Source organism: Astyanax mexicanus, chromosome 1, assembly GCF_023375975.1.
Source record: "Astyanax mexicanus isolate ESR-SI-001 chromosome 1, AstMex3_surface, whole genome shotgun sequence".
In the NCBI taxonomy this organism is placed as follows: Eukaryota; Metazoa; Chordata; class Actinopteri; order Characiformes; family Acestrorhamphidae; genus Astyanax; species Astyanax mexicanus.
Window position 1 is genome coordinate 114,963,051 of NC_064408.1, and position 17,310 is coordinate 114,980,360.

At 35.7% G+C, this 17,310-nt stretch overlaps 1 protein-coding gene across 1 annotated transcript in view; it reads left to right on the forward strand.

Moving 5' to 3' along the window:
* Positions 1-17,310, forward strand: part of smg5 (SMG5 nonsense mediated mRNA decay factor) — a 37,133-nt gene that overhangs the window by 11,899 nt on the left and 7,924 nt on the right. Inside the window, exons 10-19 of the mRNA XM_022668751.2 lie at positions 849-1,060; positions 1,435-1,572; positions 3,156-4,001; positions 4,108-4,277; positions 5,938-6,013; positions 7,647-7,819; positions 10,223-10,381; positions 12,661-12,720; positions 14,788-14,947; positions 16,393-16,483. Of these exons, the coding sequence (XP_022524472.2) occupies positions 849-1,060; positions 1,435-1,572; positions 3,156-4,001; positions 4,108-4,277; positions 5,938-6,013; positions 7,647-7,819; positions 10,223-10,381; positions 12,661-12,720; positions 14,788-14,947; positions 16,393-16,483 (2,085 nt within the window). The remainder of the gene's footprint in view (positions 1-848; positions 1,061-1,434; positions 1,573-3,155; positions 4,002-4,107; positions 4,278-5,937; positions 6,014-7,646; positions 7,820-10,222; positions 10,382-12,660; positions 12,721-14,787; positions 14,948-16,392; positions 16,484-17,310) is intronic.

Sequence of the window (17,310 nt, forward strand, 5' to 3'; positions counted from 1 at the left end):
GAACTGCGATTAATCGGACTTGTATTTAGGATGCAATAGTAGTTTTTTAAATGTAAATTAATAAATGTAAGAAATGTAAAATGCACTTTATATTGATATTAGTGGTGTCAATTAGAATACAAGTATATACTTGTATGTTTGAGAGGAGATAAAGCCAGTGTGGGACGCTGGAATAAAGAATGCATCATAAATTGGATAGAGGAAACTAAACTATGCAGAGCTGTCTGGAGCGGGAGCAAGAAAGTAAATATAGTGAGAACATTCTGTTTTCCAGCGCATATTCATATCTGTGCAGTGTGAAGCTACTTTAACACAGAATGCTGAAAAATGTGCCACTGTGCTTTTAAACACAGTGTTTTTAATGGGCAGTGCAGCACAGAGTCGCGCGGCTGCGAGCAGTGAACACTGCACATACTGCGCTCAGTGTCTAAACAGCCTGGAGCAGCAGAGACTGTTAGTTCATAGCAGTGTATTGATTGGCTGATATAACAGATTAAACTGTGCCTTATCAGCACTTAAAAAGAGTATATTTGATAGCTGGGTCCGATCCAGATAAGATTACATACTTACCACAAGATAACCACTCCAGAATAAAAATCTACCATTTGGTAAATGCAGGGCAGATTACAGTGGAAGTTGGGGTCAAAGTTTGTGGCATAATTAATTGCGTAAATAAATAAAAATGAATAAATAAAAAAACATTACTGATTCCAAATTAATCACATGTGTAAATGCTTTAACATGGACAGCCTTCATATTTATTTCTTTATTATTTTTTTGGGGTAATTTCATAAGTATGAGGCTCTGCAGTGGCTGTAACTGTGTCGTCTTCTCTTTGCTGGTTGCAGTTTAATGGAAACGGAGCTTACCTCATTATGCCAGTCAGTCCTGGAGGACTTTAACCTGGTGCTGTTCTACCAGCCCACACCGAGCCATGGCAGCCAGTCTGTGAGCGAGGAAGAAGACGACCACGACCAGGCCTGCTCTGTGCTGCCCGACAGCCTGGTCTTTAAGATGGTCGTCATCTGCCTTATGGTGGTGCACAGTCTAAAGAGAGGAGGTGAGTGGATGTTTGTAAGAATGAAAACCTGGCTGTGATTATTGTGCTCTTGATGCGGTTGTGAGTATGCTTCTTTTAGATTTGCGAGTGTGTATGTATGTATGTATGTATGTATGTATATATGTATATGTGTGTGTGTGTGTGTATGTGTATATATATATATATATATAGAATGATAATAGTTGCCGTACAGGTTCAGATTGAATGTACTGATGGTTGGTAGTTAGAATGTTTGATTGACCTTCATTACACCACTCATGCTGTTCCAAGAAACGCTGAATTGCGAGCGCGGTCATGTGCTAGTGCACACCGCAATTTCACTCTTTTGCAGTTCAGGCACTCTTTTTGTTAATAAAGTGTTCTTTTCATTTCAGGTTCTAAGCAGTACAGTGCCTCCATTGCCTTCACTCTAGCACTTTTCTCCCATCTTGTGAACCATGTCAATATCCGGCTTCAAGCTGAACTGGAGGACGGGGAGAGCGAGGTCCCACCGTTACGCACTGACAACATTGGTAAGAAAACAGGAAAGCAATTGAATGAAGCTTCGCTGTTGGTTTTCTTTGCAATTTCTTTATTTTCTGGCTTTCAACATTTGGTGTTTACTCACTAACTTTAGGTGTGGACAAAAATAATCTGAAAAATAAGCTTTAGCCTATAAATTGTTTTTGTTTGCCGTACATAAAAATGTCAGGATAAAACAAAATAAACTTTTAAATAACAACAAAAAAAACTTGATAAACTGAATCTGAATTTATGAAGTTTTTATGAAGGGAAATGTATTAGTTGAAACCTATTTTCAGTATCGTTGAAAGAAAGGCAACACACAAATAGGACAGCTGTTTACTAATATCAGATACCTTCTTTCAATCAGAGCAACACTTGTTTAACTAGGTTGTTGTAAAAACTACAGGACAAAGAAAGTTAAATATAAGCGAGAAAGCCAAAAGGGTTACCAAATACTACTCTGGTCAAAACTATTTAAATTATGGTCAGTCTTATGAAGTCACTTTAACATCACGTAAGTCCATTTTAGTGCTGGGTAATCTGACTATAAATCATTATCACTATTAAATTAACATTTTACTACAATTATATTTATAACCCTTTATTGTAGTGAACGACACACACTGCATTTTACTCTGGTGTGAGCTCTCAGGCAGTATAAAAACACACACAGTGGGAAATGTCTTAACAGAATGTTAGTTACATAAGCTGTATGTGACAATGTGAGGAATTAAACTACATGTTTTGTATGGGATCGTTTAGTGTCTGTGGTTTTCCAAATTGTCACAGATTTTACAGATTGATTTGATGTGAATATTCTGCACAGCAGCCAGTTCTGTTTTGTTATACTGATGTGAAGTGGATTTTAAATAGGCAGTAACAAATTATAAGTAGTTATTAGACTTCAGGACATAATTAAAATTAGAGCACACATGATTAATTTGGAAACTTTAATCAGATTTTTTTTTTAACCTAATCAGTATTTTTTTGTTACTCTGTTAATTACGGCACCAAGTTTAACCCCAACCTCCCTCGTAATCTGCCCCACCCCTGCCCAAAACACTTTTTTGTAATGTAATCTGGTCTCAATTCGACACAGCTATCAAATGTACTTCTTTTGAATTTAATAAGATAAACTGCTGATAATGCACAGTTTAATCTGATCTATTAGTTATAATATATACTTCTGTGAACAAACACTCAGCCTCTGCTGCTCCATGCTGTTTACACATGCAGTATTGTGCTGCTTTCACTGCTCACAGTACCATAAAAACTGCTCACAGTTTTTAATTTATTTATATTTGCATAAATTATTTTAATTTCTTACATTTATTCCTTTATTTACATTTAAATATCCACTATATTCAGAAAAACAAGTCCAATTAATCGCAGTTAATCCCAGAATATTGTTATTGTGAATAATCTGAGAAAATGTTTAATTAAAATCCTTTATCACTAAATTACCTGCCCAGGCATATCTCATCAGCTAAGATAGGGTGCCGTAATAGAGCTTCAGATCAGTGAAATTTTATTGTTCTTATGTTTGAAGTTCGAGTTTGAGTCAAACTTTCATCCTCTGCTTCTCTTATAGATGATGCTGATGTCAAGGAACAGGCTGGAAAGCTTCCTTCAGAGGAGAGAACCCTCCAGAACGGTTCTCTGGAAGAGGAAGACGATGAGGACGAGGAAGACGGAAACTCGAAAAGCAAGAGAACAGGCGCAGCAGCTAAAAAAGTAAAGAAGAGCGCGGAAGACAAGCAGAGACAGAAGAGGAAATACTCGCGTTTGTCCATGCTCCGGCGCCGCCGCTGCGCCCGCGATGAGGATGAAAGTGACCTGAGTGAGGGCTTTGAGAGTGATGAAGAGGAGGAGGAAGAGAGCGGAGGGGCCACGGACGGCCTGGGGGACTGCAGGCCCCCGGCGAACTCTTTGGCGAAGGAGGTGCGGAGCAGAGAGGGGAGAGGGGCCTGGGAGAGTGGCTCTGAGGAAGAAGAGGAGGGAGGCACGGCCTTCGACGTAGAGACGGACTCGGACATGAACAGCCAGGAGTCGCGCTCAGACCTGGAGGAAATTGAGGACGCAGAAAACCCGGCACAGGAGCAGCAGCAGCAAGAGGATGAGGAGGAACAGCAGCAGCCTCAGCGGCAGCAGCCCTCCCGCGAGGACAGCTCCACCCCACCAGCCACCAACGGTCCACTGCTGTCCAACGATCCCATTATCAGCAGTAACCTGCAGGCCATGTCCTCCCAGCTTTTCCAATCTAAGCGCTGCTTTCGCCTCGCCCCCACCTTCAGCAATGTCCTCCTGAGGCCCCCTAATACCCCCAACCCCGCCCCGGACTCAGACTCCCCGGCCCCTTCACTAGAAGCCACGCCCCCTCCTGGAAACTCATCTGGCAACGCTACCCCAGAAATCGCAAATGGAACCAATGACAATGGTACATTTCTTTTTATTATATTAATATTATTTGTATTTTACATTTTATTTTTATTTTTTTTAGCTCTGTATTATCATTTATTTTGTATTTTCCTTTTTTTTCTTAGATGTTGAATCCGAGACCGAGGACAGTGAGCACAGCAACCAGTCATTACACAGTGAGAAAACCCTTTCTGAGAGACTTGAGATTCTGACCAATCAGGGTCTCATTCAGGTTGTGAAGGTCTTCGTGGACTGGCTGAGGACAAATACCGACATCATCCTTATGTGTGCACAGGTATAAGAGCGCTGCATGAAGCATTAGAACATTATTTTTATGTAATTATAGGCTTTATTGTACTCTATTATAGATAGAATACACTTTTTAGGGGGCTCTGAGTGTTTCGGTGAGCCAAGACGCTGCCACTATGATTCAAGGATCGACGATTTGAGTCCCTATTATGCTGCTTGCCATCAGCAGCCAGAGCCTGAGAGAGAGCATAGTTGGCCATGCTCTTTCCCTTCATTACTTCCAAGGTGATGTCAGTCAGCACAGGCGTCTGTGAGCTGATTTATCTGAGCCGGGTCACTGCGCTTTCCTCCAAATGCGTTGTAAGGCTTCTTAGTAATGCTGCATCAGCAGCAGTTTGAAAAGAGGCGGAGTCTGACTTCACATGTATCAGAGGAGGCATGTGCTAATCTTCACCCTCCTGTTGTTGGGGCGTTACTAGTGATGGGGGGAGTCCTAAGGAGTGGGTAGGTTAATTAGCATAGCAAATATTGGGGTGAAAATTGTGATAATAACATTATACCCCTAAAAAGTTAAATTCTAAATTGTATAAAGGGGTCACTGTTTTTGCCTGGAAACCTTGACCTTTTCAGACCCTGCGTCAATTACAATGGACATCATGAAGTTTCTTTTTTAATTTCTTTTTTTCTTTTTTTAGAAAACTAATTAAGACCTGTTGTCCATCAGAATAGATAATAAACCAGGCAATGAAACAGAAGCTTAGCCCTGTCCACTGCATTGGAAAAATGAAAAGAAAAAAAAAACATCAGTAACTTTGTGATTTAGAACACTTTTTTTATTATGTTTAGGAGTAAAAGTAGTTTTAATTTAGTTAATTAGATTTATTTTTATATAGATTTTATATTATGATGGTAGTTTTTTATAAAAAAAAAATCAGGTCTGAAACTGTTAAACTGTAAGATGTTAAATTTGCATGACATTAATGGAACTGTGTAGGTTAAGGAGTATTGCTATGGTAAGTGTATTGTTTCTGGTTTGTCCACCACCTCCACCCCTTTTGAGTGTGAAAACACATTGAACATACTAATGCTTTTACTTTACTGCTCAACGAACAAAATACACACTACATTAATTACCCAAGGAGGAGTTATATTGCATGAGAGGAACAGAAATATGGATTGGTCTTGTTTTTGCCTCCCTTTTATACCATACTTGTTGTAACCAATGAGATACAACCTGTGGTTTTAACCAGACAGTTCAGTCTTTTGTGTACTGTTACACCCATATTTGTCATGCCTTGTTTAGTAAATGGCCTATCAAAAAGGCTTGTCCTGTCAGTGTTTAAATGAATGAATGTTGAAGAAATGGAAAAAACAGCCACAAATTACATGATGAACATTTTTAAACCTGTTAAACCTTCAAACTTCAAAATTGATCTATTTTCTTTAATCATTTTATTTAACTCAATTGATTAGCCAAATGCACACTCTACAACTTGTGACTGTTGGGTAAAACATATTAAGAAATGTCAAATATATAGACAGATTGTTAAATACATGAAGTTTTAATTGTTTGTCTATTTAATTTTGAATCTCAGATAAAAAAAATATTAATTTTAATTTCAGCTGTGGATTTCTATGGGGTTTTTTTTGTTCTTTGTTGTGGCTGTACAGGTTATTCAGGCTTTCTGTATCCTCTCTTTCCTCAGAGTTCTCAGAGCTTGTGGAACCGCCTTTCTGTGCTGCTCAATCTTCTGCCTGATGGGAGCAAGATGTTAGAAGCAGGTTGGTTAGAAACTCGTTTTCTCTGTCTACATATTATTTTTAAACTTCCAAATGAGTCAACTAAATCCTTTACTTAAAAAGAGGAAATCTGTATTTTTAATATATTTTGCTTAGTATCAAACATGTCCAGTACTCTATAGTTTTGGGCACCTAATCAGACTACTTAAAATTATTTTTATCAGCAGCAGCAAAAAAAGTAATTGTTGTAAAATCTTTAGATCACATTACAGCAGATGGAGATAAATATAAAGCCATATAAATATAAATTTCTCTGAATGCCCCTAGTCCATCATCAGCTCACCTAATTTTACCATCATTAAGCTCTGACTTACCAAAGCAGGTGTTGATATAATGAGAACTATAAATAGTACTAGACTCTATGAGGAGAGCATTTATTTAAATACATTGTTTTGTTAAGCATGGACATTTTGCACAATACAGTGTATAATAATAATAATAATTATAATATAATTATATATATATATATATATATATATATATATATATATATATATATATATATATATATATATATATATATATATATATATATATATATATATTTTTTTTTTTTTTTTTTTTTTTTTTTTTTTTTTTTTTTTTTTAGGAAAATACAGATTTTATTAACCCTCTATGGCATAAATTATATTTTTGGGCAGATAAAATAAATCATATCATGTGCCATATCATATTGTATGCAATAATATCACCAACATTTTTGAATATCGTGAACAATAATACCCTGAAATATCAGCCACCCCTAATTATAACATCAGGGTAATACTTTTTTGCTGTTTTTGTGAAAGAACAATTTATACTCTTCATTTCCTATTATATATCTACTAGAGACAGATTATATCTGTCCAGTGTCGTTCATTTTACTTGAATACTGGATATATGGAGATATTTGGAGTGCTTTATTAATATCATGACATTCTGGTTCTTTGATTTCTGTTACAAATCTAATAAAATTCTTTATCTCAGTTAGGGGTATGCCATATCATATTTTATACAATAGTCAAATTATTATTTTTTGTTTAGTTGCAGTAGTGTATTCTTGAAATATAAATATTTTTTAATTCAGTGTTTTGTCATGTTGACAACAGTATCGCTATCCTAAAAAATACCATGAAATATCGTTATAAATATATTATTTTAGGAACATCTCGCCCACCGCTAATACACTTCACTAATTATATATATTTTTTTCTTTTGTAACGTTTTTTTTTTTTTTTTTTTTTTTGATAACAAGCTGATAATTTGAATCACCACTACCACTTTATCATAATGAGCCTAAAAAGTGATCAATATAATGTTGCTCAAAGGCAACAAATAAAAAAAATTGTTTTAGTAAGTTTACAATAAGAATGTAAGAATAAAGTAAGAGTATAAACAGCCAAATATACTTCTTTACATATTCTTAAACATATAGTTATTTATATTTATGACCCACTTGTGCACCTCATTGTATTGGACATAGATATGCCTTGTAACTTTATATTAAAAATAAATTAAATGGTATGGTATTAATATATTTTATCGAACTGCCATATGTTCTTTCAAAACAAGCTAAATATGTGGTCTCTTGTAAGTTTAATAATTGGCGTGTTTGTTTTCCTCCTTCGATGTCCAGAGCTGGGGCTGAAGGAGGTGAGGGAACTTGTGTCGGGGTGTGAGCAGCCGGACCTGGTGCAGACGGTGCTGCTGCCAGAAGACCAGGCGCTGCGCCACCTCCCCGCACTCAACCTGGCACACCGCCGCCTGGACTTTACCAGCCACAGACCCAACCTCAGCTCTCTGCAGGAGGTAGGACCCTCACAGAGAGCTGGATTGGCTTACAGCCATTACCGGCTTATTCAGGGTTTGTGTTCTATTTGCGGATGAGCTTTAAACACAGTGCAAGAAATTTAAGCAGGTTCACAAACACATTTACACATTTATAAAAGGTGCACTGTAGTATAGCTAGTATAAATACACTAATGAGGAGAATATTGTTGCTGTAACTCTTACAGTAGTGTAAATAAGTTTGGGCACCCCTAATCATCTTTATGATTTTCCTTTATAAATCATTGTTTGTTCGGATCAGCAATTTCAGTAAAATATATAATGAAGCAGAAGAACACAGTGTACAAATCTACTAAAGCATTCATGCAGAGGAACAAGTACAACGTTCTGGAATGATCATCTCAGTCTCCAGACCTGAATATTATTATAAATCTGTGGTGTGATTTAAAGCAGCTGTTCATGGTCAGAAACCATCAAACCTGACTGAACTGGAGATGCTTTGTAAAGAAGAATGGTCCAAAATACCTTCAATCAGAAGCCAGACTCTCATTGGAAGCTATATGAAGAGTTTAGAGACCGTTATTTCTGCGAAAGGAGGATCTAATAAATATTGATGTATTTGTCTGTTGGGGTGCACAAAGTTATGCACCTGCCTAATTTTGTTTAAAAAAAAAATCATATTAATTATCAAAAAACATGTTTTTATTCTACTGTGTGTATATTATTGAAGCAGTGGTATTAAAACTTATTTTTATCGCAAATTGAACACGTACTAAATATCCACATAAATGATTTTCCCTTTAAATATGCATCTTTTCTCAAATAAGCAAACTAAAAAACTCTATAAAATCAAATATCAGACAGCCTGAGTTGTCACAGCTCTGAGTACACTTAGGCAACTCAGTTTAAAATATACTGTTACTGTTACTTGCATTTTACAAAATTATAGTTTAAAATAAGTAAAAAAAAAAATGTTATAGTTTAAAATGTGATGTGATGCATTTTTCATGTGAATCTGTTAAAATAATGGCCAAGTGGCTCAATATTGCAACTCTGATATTTATTCCTATGTACTGACTTAACAGGGGGAACTAATTAAAGGTGATGCACACACACAAATGCAGATATAGGGTTAGAGAGTTCTACTGTCCAGAGCGGTTCTGTGGGAAAGTTCAACCTCCATCTCAAACCCGGCTATTTTTCCATCCCCCTTACTTGCCTGAACGATACGCCACTTACAGAAGCCTCGTCGCTAATCGTTCACATTGAATTTGCACCAGCTTTAGACTAACACTTGCCTACTGTTTATTTCTGTGTTCATTCTTGGCTTTCCGTAAATGTGTAGTGGATCTTTTCCACCCGATTCCAATCCTTTGAAAAATATGTCACAGACCCAAGTTTCGATCATGTGATCGCACCGGGGACATCCCTACCACTAACAGTAAAGAAGGGATTTTTCTTCTCCTGTAAAGTTGCTTTTTCAAAGACTGCAATGGTATGGAAGTTTATATTTGCATTGAGATTCATCTGCTTTACATTTAAAATCTGATTGTTTTTAGTCTAATAAAAAAATGCATTATTTTCAGTGCATTATTTGTGTTTTTTATTATGCATATCATTTCACGCTTAAATAAAGTAAACATAGTCTAATTTGATTAAATTGAGATTCTTAGTAAATTCCACATAATTCTTTCCCATTAAATGAGTGCTTTTATTAGGCTTGTCACAATTATTCAAGGAATTGATTTATTGTTCAGTAATTGAACATAACATAATAAATAGCCCTTTTAGTGAATGACTATTAAACAATTTGATATTGTTTTAAGCTCCTATATAAATAAAGACATATGAGTCTAAATAAAGCAAATTTTCATTTATTTATTTATTTTATTATATATATATATATATTTTTGGTCTGTGTTCAAAGGGTTGATATATGGTTATTTGTTGTATGGGCTTAATATTATGACTAGCAGCTTATAGCTGAATATTACCAGTTATATTATAAAATAAAAATTACAAATTATAGAAATTTAAACATGATTTTAAACTTGAATGTCAATATTCTTAATTTACAGAAAATCAGTGTTTTTATTCTGTTTGATTAATTCCTAAGTCTTAGTATAAATGTTTGAAAGAATGGTAAAAGACGATTGCTCTTTAAAAGTGTAGAAAGTACAATTATGCTATTCTACTAAAATCATTAAATCAGTGGCATTAAATGAAAATATCATTTATTACTGTTATTTTTGGCAAAATATACAATAAACTAGCTTAGCTTTATCATGTGTTTGGTCTGGCACTATAAAGACATACCGACTGCTATAATGGACAGAAATATGATGTGTTCTGATATAACTGCACTTTTTCTCTCTGATCTCTCTCTCTCTTTCTCTCCTCTGTTCTCTGTCTGCATGGTACCAGTGTGTGGTGCGCTTGTGCTGCATTCGCAGCTTTGGCCACTTCCTCACCAATCTCCAAGGCAACGTGTTGCACTTCAACCCGGAGGCGGGCATTTTCACCAGCATCAGCCAATCGGAGCAGGAGAACCTGGTTCAGCAGGCGAAGGCCCAGTTCCGCATGGTAAGAGACCGGCTCATCCAGTCCGACCACTGCTGTCTTTTTACAGTATCAAACACTCGACTACTGCAAACACATCTGTTACTTGTTTTTATACAAAGTAGTATTTATATCAGCATCCTGTGGAATATATATTTATGTTTATATATTTATAGTGGGGTTAAGGTGACTTTATTCTATAAGTAGTTAAGCTGCTCATTTATTGTTTTAGTAGCACCTTACAATAATAGTCACAAATAACAATATTAAGGACAGTAATAACAAATATGTATTATTAGTAATGTCTTAATTAGTGTCAATTAATCATTATTAATATTGTGGTAAGTACTGTTAGTAAATGTACACTTATTGTAAAGTTATTGTAATGTTTATTTTGTTATATTACAAATTAACACATGGGAATAATAAAAAAAAAATCAGGGCAAAACTTTTTTTTGTTGTTTTTTTTGGTATTTTCATTGTATAAAAAAGGCCTTAACAAAACGCATAAGAAAAAAAAGTAAAGTAGAGAATAAAAGAAAAAACAAGCAATCTCCAGCCTTAAGCCCATTTGCCGTATTGCATTATTCTTCATCTTGTATCTTCACTTAACAGGTAATAACAGGTAATAAACAGGTAATATATAAAACCTATATATATATATATATATATAACCAAGATTATAAAAGCACATTCCTTCCTAAAAGACAAAAGGTAAAAAGAGCATAAATAAATAAATAAATAAAGATAAATTACTGCATAGTACTAGACATTAAAATAGTTTCTGAACTGGCTAGTTTGTAGAGTCTGTATTGTCTATATAGGTCATATATAGGTTGCCAAATTTTATGAAATTTACTGCCAGCCAAAGTGTGTAAATTTCTTCCTAAAACCAAAAACTGCATGTAATTCAGACAATTTTTTGAAGTAGGAGGGCTTTTCTCTTTCTATTTAAGTAATATAAGCCATCTTGCCACTAATGTGGCAAAAACTGCCACCTTTAAGATAAATTTCCCCAGATAGTGCTGCTAAAAGCTCACCCCAAAAAATTGCTGTAGGGTAAGACTGGAGCAGCTGCTCCCCAATAGCACCCTGATCATTTTCAGTGCGACGGAACATTCACAACTTAATAGGACAAAAAAAATGAATCTAACATTAAAACCAAGTATTTAATTGGTTTAAGGTAAAATAAGGAACTTTATGAACAAAACAATAACTATTTAATTATAGTAACATTAGAAAAAATAAGCAAGCAATATAAGATTTTTAATAAAGAAATAAAACCATTTAGAATAAGTGAAGTGGACAGGCTAAAATGTAAAGCAATAAAATAGAGCAATAAAATAAATTGAATTAAGAACACCAGAAATAGAGGACTAAAAATGTAGTAGAAGGAAATATCACCAATATTATGAAGAAAGAAAATGATAGAAATTATATGAAAGGTAAAACAGAAAATAAAATTAATTAAAGGACAAAATAAATAAAAAGGCAAAAACAAAACAGGCAGTTAAATAAATAAAGAGATGAAATTAATACAAAATAATTAAAGATAAAACAGAAAAGGAAAAACTCAACTAAAACAGATACAGACTGTCTGAAGGTGGTTAGAAACAAAAAACTACAAACATTTTAGTTCTTTGTTCTTTGAGTGTGGTGCATTCTTACGGTATTGCATTCTATATATTCAATCTACATATTTTATAAGCTTTAGCTTACACAATGTGCAAAGATGGAAAGATCTTACATAAATTAGAAAAAAAAAAAAAACAATTAAATAATCGAACCCCCTTTGCCCCCAAAAATTGAATCTACAGTTGAAGCAGTGCTCCGTACTTAGAGCTCCAATAAATGATAGGGTACGCCGGCCTGTGGAGAGGCGAGTGTGTTCTTTCATACTGCCATGCCGTATTTGCGAGGTTTTCTTGAGAGTCTGATGTTGCTAGGCAACCACGCTGCCCTTACGGGGTAGAACAAATGCTGATTAAAGTGCCGCCTTGCTGTTCTGGAGCACCGTCAATAAAGCCAGCCGGTTTTTAGAAAGCTGAAATGATGTGTTACTAGGCTCGGGGAAGTTGAGTGAAGTAAATGTACTGTTAAGTAGCTTGTTGTGTAAGGCTGGAGATGCAGTCCAAAACTTTTCTGATTGCGTTAGGGCTGCTGATCTGCTCTGTGTGTAGATGTGTAGGTGAAATTCCTCCTCATCACAGTGCATCCCAAACTGAATGGACAGGTCTCAGAGCGGTAGATCTAATCACTGATGGATTGACCCTGTTGTGCTTTTTTTGTGTTTTTTTTTTTAGGCTGAAGAGGAGGCTCGCAGGAACAGGCTCATGCGGGATATGGCACAGCTGCGCTTACAGGTTTCATTTTTTTATACTTATAATAAAATCATTAATACATCCAATTAGGGCTGGCACAATAATTATTATGAGCAAGATGTTATCCCAGAATTATTGTGATTATCATTTTATAACCATGAGTTCCTCTGATTTAATGATATAATAGTAGCATAATTATGCAAAAACACACGTTTAAATTTAAAGATAAAAATTGTAATATACAGAACCAGTCAAAAGTTTGGACACATTCTCATTCAGTGTTTTTAGTTTCTACATTGTAGATTAATATTAAATAATTAAACAATTAAGGGTCACATATGGAACTATGTAGCAAACAGTAAAAAAAAAAAAAAAAAGTAAGTGTGTTTGTCCTCCACAATCTCTTGATCTAAACCTGATCAACTGAGATGGTGATTAGGGATGAGCTGGAGCTTCACAGTGTGAAAGAAAAGCAGCAACTATTGTTCAGCACCTCCAGTAACTCCTTTAAGACTTCATGAAGACACTGAAATTAAAATAGCAAGAATGTGCAGATCTGTTCTCAAAGCTGAAGTATAACACTTTTTGATTACTAAATAATTCCATGTGTTCATTTATAGCTTTAATGTCTTCAATATAAAATGTACAATATAAAAAAATCATAAACAGAAAAAGAAAAAAAAAACACATTGAATTAAAAGAGGTGTGTCCAAGCTTTTTAAAAGAGAAAATATTAACATAGTGGCTTATTAAAGACAATAAGATGTCATCTCTCTTTAAGAAAACATAATGTGTAATATCACAGTCCTCAAAAACGTACTGATTAACACCAGTTTTTTACAAGTCTTCCTCAAGTCTTGCAAAAGTTTAGAAGCTCTTAGCACAGTTTGTACATGTTGTTGATGGCTAGATGAAGTTTCCTAATGTTTTGTGATTTTTTTTTTTCTGCAATAAATTATTGCATCCTGTACAGTACAAAGTTTATAAACATGTACTTTCATTTGATGAGAAATTAAGTGTGAAATGGACTTTTGTTATAGTGAAACATGAGAACAATTACGAACTACTGTCGAATAGCCCACCTCCATTCACCCCCAGCATTCCAAAATACAGAGCATTTCGCTGATGCTCCCATGCAAAGAAATCACCATTTACAAGCTCGAAGTAGCCATAAGTTAGGCCACGATTTATAAAAGGAATTTAATTATTTTGTTGATATACATTAATATTGTAGAGATATTTTGAGCAGCAGCTGGAATTAATTCTTTTTTACAGAATTCATTTTGCAATCTGATCCCCTGTCCTACCAATTCGTTCATACTCATCACTTAACTTATTACGACTTAATTTCCAGAATGTGCCTCAAAATACTGTGTTTATAAACTACCTGTGTTACTTTAAGCTTGTTAACGTATGAAAAAAAGCGATTTCTTTTTTTTCATTTCGGAGCATCGATTGTTGGGAGGATCAGCTTGAAGTGTTGTATTTTGGAATGCTGGGGGAAAATGGGTGCAGGATATTCGGAACAAATTTATACTGGTTAACATGTTGCACTACACCAAAAGTCCATTTCACACCTGATTTCTCCTCAAATAAAAATGCATGTTTACAAACTTTTTTACTGTACAGGAAGCAATTATTCATTTTAGAATAAATCACAGTTTGTCAATGCTATGCCCTTATCTCTTGCATTATAAGCCTGGGGGGCATCAGCTAAAAATGCTATATTTTGTAATGCTGGGGGAGACCTGAGGTAGACTATTAAACAAAATCGAATAGAATAGAAAATAGAATAAATACTAACAGTTACATTATAAATGATAATTTTCATATATTACAAGTCTTAGCTACTTAGCTACTTCTACTGAATATGGACAGCTACTCTTGATTTATTGGTTTTTAAACGTGAGAGAGAGTCTGGCTGACCCGTGCTTATTATACTTAATCCAGATGAATAGTATGTCCACTGCCTTAGTATGGGTTTATATGGTACCCACATTTCTGGCCTCACTTACTGAGAAAGCTGTAGTACTAGGATGCAGTTCAGAGAACTCCGGCACAGCCAGCAGTGCAGTGCTTGACGTAATGTGCCTCTGTCCGTCTCTGCAGTTGGAGGTGTCCCAGCTGGAAGGCAGCCTGCAGCAGCCCAAGGCCCAGTCCTCCATGTCCCCGTACCTAGTGCCCGACACATCCGCGCTCTGCCAGCACCTGAACCTGCTCCGACAGCTGGCTGCCAGCGGCTGCTTTATCATCATCATCCCCCGCACAGGTCAGAAACGTCACCCTGAATCTCACCCTCACAGATCTGCAGTTTAAATTAGAACTGTTTAGTCATCGGTCTCCAGGCAGATGAGTTATAGACTCAAGTTCCTCAGATTCAGTCTGTGCAGATTCACCGATCACATTTAATCTCTCTCAGGAGTTTCTTTAGTCAGGTCAGTAGAATTAGAGTCGGAATACATTTTAAGCTGGAGCGAACTTCTGTTCAACTGTGTGGTTATGAGGCAGACTGCTATAACATCATAACATGACATAATATCAGTCTGTCAGTTATAATATCAGTTTAAACACATGGCTTTTTTTATTTGAGTATGTTCCAGCAGTGCGTACTCCATTTCATTTACTGTTGAGTAGAGATGTCCAGTAATGAAGTACAAATACTTTTGTTCTTAATGGCATTTTTCCCCCTTACATTACTTTTACTTTTATACTTTAAAGCAGCACTAGGTAGGATTTCCTTGATTTTTTATCTTTTTAAAGACGTAAAATTACAGCTTGAAACTCATTGCAGTGCTGCATTGAGGTGTAATAGGAGGAATAGCAGTGCGACCAACGCTCGCGAGAACTGCGACCTGCTTTCCGAACTTTAGTTCTAACAGTTCAACAAGGACTACTGGTTCATTCTTTACAAACTCACATACAGACACTCTGGCAGAAGCTGGAAAGAGAACGAATATGTCTGTGAAAGCCAGAAAACGAGAAAGAAAAACTAATCCGCCTGAAGCATTTATTACTCTCTACAACTGTAGGGGGAGCCCACAAGCACAAAATCTCAATCCTACCTAGTGGAGCTTTAAAGCTGATGTCCGTACTTTCTGGGCCCTCTCGGTGAGAATGAATAATTGCACCGAGCATGCGGAAGAATCATTTTAAACTGGATGGATGTGATGCGTCTCCTTTCAGAGTGGATGAATCTGACTCCAGGTTATGTTCAGCCAGAGAGAGAGAGCGAGCACGGTCATGGAGCTCTCTCCACTGTTCAAGCGTTCAAGCCAATCCAATATTAATCCTGTTTTTAGCGCAGACACTATTGCGTTCCTTTTTGGCTTCAGAGCTTGCTTCATGCCTTCGTTTCTTTATTTTTACTATGGGTGAATGAGCCCTTCTGTAGTCCCCATTGCTCCACCAGTCGCTCGCGTTCAGTTTTTAGAATGAATATATTAATATTAGGCTTAGCAGGGATGGTGATTCCAGCACACGGATACCATTAAACACAATATTTTATCCCTTCTCCACTCAGAAATGCTTCTGCTTTCAGTTTAAAAACTAAATAGTATGGACTGCCACACTTTTATTTGAGTAAAAAGCTTAAGTTGATACTTCAACTTTGCTCTTGAGACTCTTGTGTTCTGGTAAATCCAATCTTGTATTTGGAAAGTAGTTGACCAACTTTGCTGCAACCTCTGAGTGACGTGTTCTCTGCTTTGTCATCAGTGATCGATGGGCTTGATGTTCTAAAGAAGGAAAATCCAGGTGCAAGAGATGGCATCCGTTTCCTTGAGTCAGAGTTTCGCAAAGGAAACAGGTAGGAGTATTTTTTTATTTTTGTCCCCCCATTTATCTGAATGTTGTATTTATTTGTCCATATCCTTAAAAAGACTATTCCACACAGTGAATGAAAACTACTACTACGGTTTGTGTCCACTGTGGGTTGGGCGATATAATAAAATGTGGTATCACGTTTCAAAATGTGCTTCACTTTTTACAATTAAAAAGCACTAATTACATTCTATGTAATAAAAAGTGCAGCAGGTCAGTGTTTATTTATTTATTTATTATTATTTATTTTTTTTATACGGTTAAAAATGCTTTAAAAAATGTTAAATATTGCCATATTGCCCAGCGCCCCCTGTTCACTTGACACTTGGCACACTGGTTTATTTATTTATTTATTTATTTTAAGTTTATCAGATAAAATGTCAATTTTTAAATATTACAATTATAAATCATTCAGTTGCAATTAGTGAAAAATAAAAAGGGGAGGAGCATAAAGAGCTATTAGAGATATTAGACCCGTCTGATGAATCGATCACATGGGTGTCTAATCTTAGCCACATTGGGCTGGAGTGTTTTATCAGTTGATCAGTCTTTAAACAGCTGATCACTTGACCCTGCTGCTTGGCTGGAATGGAAATCTGCAGCAGTACTGGCGCTTTGCAGATAAGATTGGACACCCTTGTATTAAAGCTAACACAGACTGAAATGTAGACATTTAATAATACTCTTTAATCATTTTTTATCACTAGTAAACCACAAGCTCCATAAATTACAAAAACTGAGAGTTTAGATTAAATTATAAGCATTTTGACTCTTAAACCTTGAAAATGTCACCCAGCTAAACACTTTATGCAG